This window comes from Morone saxatilis, unplaced genomic scaffold (genome assembly GCF_004916995.1).
Source record: "Morone saxatilis isolate NCDOM2014 unplaced genomic scaffold, NCSU_SB_2.0 Contig11, whole genome shotgun sequence".
In the NCBI taxonomy this organism is placed as follows: domain Eukaryota; kingdom Metazoa; phylum Chordata; class Actinopteri; family Moronidae; genus Morone; species Morone saxatilis.
In genome coordinates, this window is record NW_023339663.1 from 11,803,032 (window position 1) to 11,810,800 (window position 7,769).

Below are 7,769 nucleotides of genomic sequence, written 5' to 3' on the forward strand. Positions count from 1 at the left end.
ACAGCACCGTTTGTGCCTCACAGTCATCACTATTATTATACAATATTAAATAATAACATTTTTCTTGATAACTTTTCAGATAAACTGAGCTTCAGCATCAATGGTTGTAAACTCTGTTTAAACCAATAAGCTTTTGGATGCTGAATATACATGTTTGTGCAGGTATTTTAATCTAAAATGACATGTATGCAAGTGGATATTTAGTCTATTTTTACATTAGTCTTTGTAGAGCAGATACATTGGGTTCATATTCTAATAATTGCAATTAATATACAATGGAAAAACTGCAACTGCAACTGATTTAGAATCTGAAATGGCACAATTTGACCTACTTTACTGACTGGCTGGCCAATCCAAGCGAGGCTTACATCACCTGTACTGGTCAGTCCTCAAAAATCACACCAGAAACCACTACAACAAAACTTGTGATTATTTCCTTTGCAGAAAGAGTTCTGTCAGTGGAATAACCTTTGGAAGTATGTGAAAAAAACTCAGTTATACCAGCTTTGTCCAGCAGCTAACATCTCAAACATTATCAGCAGCCCTCGTTTTATTCACAGCACTACAGCAAAATAGCTTGACCCACATTCATGCCACAGTAAATTGCTGATTCACTGAAAAAAGAAGGTGATGTCGTCAATACTTCTGTGTACACTAAGGTTTTATAGCAGGCCTGGAGAAACCACACAGCGATATGGCGTGGCAAAAAGCTCCAAAAATGCCTTTGTGCTGTTTGGCCTTGAAACAGACATACTAGCCAGCAGTATCACTGTGACATAACACAGGCTTAAATTACTGTTAAAAACTTCAACCCAAATACTTCAAATTTAACAGTTTTGATAACATCTAGCTCTTGTTCCTGCATTCTTGAATGCACTTTATGTAAGGCAATTAAGACTAATACTATGTCTGCCATTAAATGCATGTCATGTAAGAAAATATGATTTGTTTATTCAATAAAGTGAGGATAAAGAATGGTTGACCTTGCTTAAAATGTCCTTCTAGATCATACAGAAATACTAGAGTTGAGACATTTTTAATACCGACTTTAAGACCTAAAAGGACCAGTGTGTAGGATTCAGTGGCATCTAGAGGTGAAGCTGCAACCATTTGAATACAGCTCAGCCTTACAAGCACGCAGCAAAAACTACAGTGGCCGCAAAACTCGCAAAAAAAAAAGGAAAAAAAAGCCCCATTGAGACAAAGTATTTGGTTGTGTATTCAGGCCTAGGAACATGGCCTGTGTGAGAGAGGATCCGCTGCCTTAAAACAGCTCATTCTAAGGCAACGAAAAACACAACAGTTCTTATTTTCAGGTAACACTCTGGACCTTTACCAAAAAAGAAGTCCACAAAGAATACAATTTCTACAAAAATGACTCCCACGGCCTTCAGTCTCACTCTTTAGCTGATTTTGCTAATGGATGTTTTCTAAGATTCTCCTTTTCAAATGGCTCATCTGCCACATTTTGTGTTACTCAATGGACTCTCCTTTCAAGCCATTTCTGATCATCTTTAAAAGCCTGGAAGTTAATGGCCTGAATGCAAATGGTTGCTAGCTGCCCTCGACTGTGCCCTCTCAAAGAAATTGCCATTTATCTTCATGCATTTAGAGGTAAGCAGGTAAAATGTGTCTCCGTATGATGCAGGACAGTCAAGACAGAACTATTAGGATCCATGAAGAAGCTAAACAGAGTACACTGATCTGAAAGACAAAAAATGTAAACCTCGGCAATACACAATACACTGCATCTGTAAATAAAGTTTGTTGTAAACCACTTCTAGGAATAATTCTTTAGCTTTACACTGAGGACCCCTGCTGGGTACAATGTGAAACAGCATTGTGTTGTGAACACTTAGAGAAAATAGTGTACAAACCAGTTTCCAGTTTCAAATAATCTTTTATTAAATTGTTTAGTATACAGTGGAAAAAAAACTCCTTTTTTGCAACAAGACACCATTTTGTGTCTCAAGGTTTAGCATGAAAGAACAGTCCAACATAGAAAAGACAGTGAGCAGATCACAGTTCAGTAGTGTTAATAATCTCTCTCTACTTTCTCCAACATGTGTAAAACCTATTAATTAACTGTCTATTGTGTAGCTGGAAAGCTTTTCAATGAGCTTTCTAGAGATTGATGAATCATTTTATTCAAGGCCACCGTCCCATTTGCCATGCAAGCAGAGCTGGGTGTGCTTAGGTTGCAGCAACAGAAACCCGCTCACTCCGATCTCGCTACATGAAAACATCAACCTATATTGCCAGTACCGACAGTTTTTTCCATCCGTTACGCAAATTTCCACTGTAAAAGGTTTTTAAAGAATTGTTTATGGGTAAAGCAAATAAAGCAAAGTGTAACCTAATCCTACTGTAGACTGGCAAGGCCTCTGATGAGAGATGGTAACTAAGGCAGATGCAGTGGTACGCATACAGTATAAGACACATGCACACACAATCAAAGAGGACAACACAAACCTCTGGGTTCAATATTTACATCTAATCAAATAAGGTTGTTGTGCGCCTGTTTTTGTCTGCACACATTTTACTTGTAAATTAAGTTCTTCTATGATAAGAAAGTGAAGGTATCTGGTAAAACTGACATACAAAAAGGGGGGAAAAATGTAGTTGATACTGTATATAAAACAGATCTGTCAACTCCCTACTACCGAACTCTTTATGCTGTACAGTTCAATCATTTGTGTAAATAGGTCTATCTATATGGTTTTAAATGTATTATATTACAGATTTTGATACACTGTTTTATAACTTTACATCACATACATCTGTGCCACGCCACCCCTTTAACATGTCACCATGAGCTTTTCCTGGAGGACTCATACACCCTTTTTTCCCTGGTATAAATTAACCTTGAAGTGTGAAGAGTGTTTCGAAATCTCCTCTCCACAGTGACAAAACTGACTGCGCAAGACACTGAAAATATGGCTTCTATCTGTTCCGATAACTTCATGTATAAAAAAATAAAAATAAAAAAAAAAAAAACTTGTATTGGAGCCTCGCCTAGGAACCAATCTGTAGCCATTGTTAGTATGAACGCCAACTATCCACCAAAGTGGGGCGGCCAGTCGCACTTGTTTGACTGGTTTGAGATAGGACTGAGTGACACAGTGGCAAAGATCACAGCGACACAGCATGTACAAAGTAGAATCAAGGCATGTACTGTAAATATCTGTCAGACCCAAAAGCCCGGGTAAAAGCAACAATTAAAATCTAAGTTCGGTTCTAAGTATCACTCAGATGAAGGGGAAAAGTTAAAAGTCAGTGTGACCTTAAATGAGCAGGAGTGAACATATGTCAACACCAACATTTTATACATATATATATATATATATAATGTGCAGTATAGAAAGAAATTAAAACATGGTATTCAATGGTACTGCTAACAGAAATTAGATTTCTGCTTAATGATAAGGTCAAGTGAGAAACCACATCCTCAGTACGCTGGTCATATATTTATATCAATGAGGTAAGAATACATGTATGTCTAATATGTATGTTAGATTACTTCACCGTGGAAGAGGGAGAACTATTACAATCTGATTGAGAGCCTTGAACATTTTCCTTTTCTTGTTCTGAGCTGAGTAGGTGACAACAGGGGCCTGTGTATGTGTGTGCGTGTGTTTATAGACCAGGGATATAGCAATTAGGTCTTCTTCTTCAGCTCCTCAAACCGCCGCGTCAAATCGTCAAAGTCGATGTCATCTGAGGTGGTGGTGTTTCCGCCGAAAGAGGATGCGGGGAGTGTGTCGGGAACGGAGGGCAGTTCTGGTAGAGCGTTGTTGTCATACAGCTTTGATGAAGGGCCAGGAGCTGGAGAATATATGGCATTAAGGATCATTTATGCAGTAGTATATCAGGTAGTTTATACAACAGCAAAAACAGTGGTGAGTTTCCAACAGGCAGTGGGGAAAACGGCTTTTTTTGTGGTTATGAAAATGTAAACAGCACATAATGGAAAGTCAGAAAGCAGAACTACATAACAATGAATTAATCTAAAGTATCGCCTGTGATGCCAAGGCTCTATTTTTGTCTAAAAAACTATTTTTTTTGTAAAACATCTGCTGAATATAGTTCCCAACAAATACACCATTTGCTACATTTGCCAAAAACTACAGTACCCACCTGTTTTAGGAAATTATTTAGCAGTTAAAAATAAAACTATACATCTGTGACCATTTTTAAAGACTTCAATCTTAAAATGGAATAAATAAGATTGGGGTTGAGTACCACAGACATGGTAAGGTAGTTGAAATGTGTTAGAAGACAAACTAACACACTGTTGGTTTTGGTCTTTTAATTGGATTTGTTGACAGAAAATACAGAACAACTTTAACTGTTGTTGGCAGAACTCACCTACGGCCTGCGAAGGAACAGAAGGTTTGTTTGAAGTTAGGTCGTCAATCTGAAACCCAGAGAAAATGTGTCAAGGATCATGTCTTCAAATCTTCACATTGAAATCAAAATATTATACGTTAGTATTTAGAAAGAATTAATAACATGCACTCGATGGTGCAGAAGTAAAAACAAACAAAATTCACTTTCTGTTCATTTGAATCCCACTCAGAGCAACTGATCAGGTCAATGTTAGTGGTTACGGTGTTAGAACTTTATGTGATATCCATGCGGATGAAGCAGAATCTGGGCCTTCTCTGAGTAAAAGTTTTAAAAAAAAGTAGAGGAAATGGCAAAACTGCAAGCAAATTTAATGAACCGCTCTTCCCTGAGTGGTGCCCTGCTCTGTCCGTCTGTCCATCTGTGGGAACAGGGAGGGGGCATGGTTGGGAGGGGGGCGGTCACTTACAGACTCATATGTGGGGGGAGAAGTGGGCAACTGAGGGGGATGCCCTCCTCCCATAGGGTGCTGGAAGTTGTTGTAGTTTCCAACGGGAACATTAAACTGGTCCTGAAGATAAAAACATCAGTCAGGCACAAGTCTGTAAATATTCTCATCTCTTTAAAGCCACTTACAATAAATTACATTTTAGAATAAAATAGCTTCAAAAATTTGGATAATGCACTTGGCCATACTGCAATTTCAATAATATTCTGATTAATTGTGCAGCCTAATTATAAACATGTTTTCGATCACTAAAGTACTGTTTATTTCAACTCTGTTTCAAGATTTAATAATTATCAAGGTAATATGATTCAGAACAAAATAATAAAGAATGGGGTCTGTAAAGGGGAAACTCTTACGGCCATGTTGGGAGGTGGATAGTTGAAAGCTGTTGGCATAGGCATGGGCATGGGCATAGGCATTCCCATAGGCATAGGAGCAGCAGGAGCAGTGAAACCTCCTCCACCGCCACCTCCTCCACCTCCTCTAGGCTTCTTGTCATTGTCCACGTCAATCAGGTCTGCTTCCTCTCCGCAACACACCTCGGGCTGTCCAGAGACAAGAGTGGATGCATAAATTAGAGCTGCAATTATTAGTCGATTAGTGAACTACTAAATTTAACGCTAATTATTTTGATCAAGGGGTAATTGACTTTTTTTGTTTGTTTTTTTTAAGGAAAACATTTCCAAATTTAGCTTCCTTTCCTGTTTCTTTTAGTCAGTGATTAACATTTTACGGAGAAAATGATTGAGAGATTAATCCATAAGGAAAATAATCGTTAGTTGCAGCCCTAAAACAAACACAAAGCATGACATCATCCTTCACTGTGAGCGATTATATAACGCTCACCCGGACCATGGCGTCAGGTTCATACGGCACATTGTAGTTCTTGGCGATCTCTATCAGGTAGCGTTCCACCAAGATCTTGGGAGGTGCCTCCACACTCAGTTTGTGCATCAGCTGTGAACACATCAGATATACGATTAGATGCTGCTGAAGGTTCACGCATTCTTGAACAGACTCGTAAGCAGTCAGTGGAAAGAATCGCCTACCCTGTCGTTGACTGTGCCAATCTGGTTTGTCCTGCACAGCTTGCCGTACTCCTTGCTATATTTTGCACACAGCTGGTCTGATACCTGAAAGAAACATTTAGAGATAAGACTGCGAACACCGGCCTAAGACCGAACGTATTCAATGCTGTTGTTAGACGGTACTTACAGTTTTAAGTTCAGACACCTCTGACTGGAGACGAGGCGCTGCCCAGATAAGAGTGGACACTGCCTCCTGCAAGCCTGGGTCCAGTTCCCTAACAGGAAGAACAGAAAAGGGGTTAATAAGAAAGACCACAATGACGGCCACAGAAACATTCAATGACAAAGTGAAACCCCCACATGTCAAAAAAAGGGATTTCGGTGCACTTTGTTGGCAAAGTTACTCACTTCATGGACTGGATGAGGCCAAAGCGAGTCAGCAGCAGGTCACAGTAAAGCTCCAGGATCTCCATGGCTTCCACCAAATAGTCTTCTCTGATAATGTGCTCCACGCGGATCCGTGCCCGCTCATCCTTTCCCGATGACAGGTAGTCTGCTATCTCTTTCCTCGCCTTTTGAGCAAGCTCAGCTTCATTTAAATTTGTGAAAGGGAGAGCGAAAAGGTAAACTTGTCACTACTGATGAGAACAGAAAATGAAAACACTCGCAAACAAGAACCCACTGAATCCATATGTGGGGAAAGAGGACCAGGGTTTAAGTTCAGCCCAGGACTTACTTTTCTTCTTCTCGAGGAGTTTGAGTCGGTTGATGACCAGCCGGAGGTTGACTCTTAACCTCTCTGCTTTGAATCCTCCTCCCAGCATGATGATAGACTGTCTGTGAACAGGAGAGCATGAGAAGAGGTAGAAACCCACACAGAAACACAACATACAACCGAAACCGACCAGGAGTCCATCTAACCTCGCCCCCACCTCTGATCCGGTGAGTCACTGAATCATGTGAGCATGACCAACCCATCGCAGCACAATGACTCCGCAGATTTACTCCAAACAAACACAACACAAAACACTAGGTCAGCTCGCTAACCCAAACTAACACAGGTTAGTATTCATTAGTATTAAACGTTTAAAAAGCTCACTTAGCTTTAGCCTGACGCGACGGACAGCTGACGCGGCTACCTCGGCTGTGCTACTTTAAACATTACCATCTTATCTGTTTTATGTCTCCTTTTTGTCATCTAATTACATAACTACATCAGTATAGATACGTTAAGAACCCAGGACCTCTGTCTGCGTTGTCAAACCTGTTAGCAGTCTTTGTTTTGTTAGCAGTCTTCAGGGTTTACGTTAGCTAACTTACCTAGCTCTCGCTCAACGCCAGCAACAACAACAACAACAGACTGCTCAAACACACGGAAGTAGTTTGAAGAATATGATTATTAGTATTATTATTAAAGCGTCAGGACTCACCTGTCGGTATTGATCGAGGTAACACAACAACTTATTGCGGTTTCTGTCCGCCTCGTCGCCCGGTTCACTTCCGTAATGATCTTCAGTGACGCAATGGGGATTTTACGTCAGGGGGCGGGGCCAGAGAGTCAAACAGGAGTCAACCAGGTGTGACTCAGAATCACCTACATTACTGATGTACTGCAGGTAGGTGGACCTCTTTAACTACTTATTACCTTTAATATTTCTGTATTTCTGATTTACTTACATGTACTATGCTACAGGCAAAACATTGCACAAGCATAGTATAGTATAGTAGCTGCTAGTATTTGTGTTATCGTGTTATCTGTTGTTGTGGTTTTTCACTGTTTTTTTCTCTTGTACATTGTTTATATTATATTATTTTTTTCATACTCTTACTGTTTTTATACTGTCTTTATACTGTTTTTTTTTTCTCTATCCACTTTGCTGTTGTAA

The 7,769-nt window shown here is 39.8% G+C and overlaps 1 protein-coding gene across 2 annotated transcripts; it reads right to left on the reverse strand.

Moving 5' to 3' along the window:
- Positions 1 to 1,880: 1,880 nt before the first annotated feature.
- Positions 1,881 to 7,443, reverse strand: ist1 (IST1 factor associated with ESCRT-III). Of its 2 annotated transcripts, none has more exons than XM_035651726.1 (10): positions 7,314 to 7,443; positions 6,620 to 6,720; positions 6,292 to 6,472; positions 6,071 to 6,158; positions 5,905 to 5,988; positions 5,702 to 5,812; positions 5,212 to 5,400; positions 4,817 to 4,918; positions 4,369 to 4,375; positions 1,881 to 3,825 (listed from the first exon to the last, which is right to left on the reverse strand). In XM_035651726.1, the coding sequence occupies exons 2-10, from the start codon at positions 6,705 to 6,707 to the stop codon at positions 3,659 to 3,661; spliced, it is 1,017 nt and encodes a 338-aa protein (XP_035507619.1). In that variant the 5' UTR covers positions 6,708 to 6,720; positions 7,314 to 7,443; the 3' UTR covers positions 1,881 to 3,658. The 2 variants fall into 2 exon arrangements, with proteins under 2 accessions (XP_035507619.1, XP_035507618.1); XM_035651725.1 differs by having other exon boundaries at positions 4,369 to 4,417.
- Positions 7,444 to 7,769: the final 326 nt, after the last annotated feature.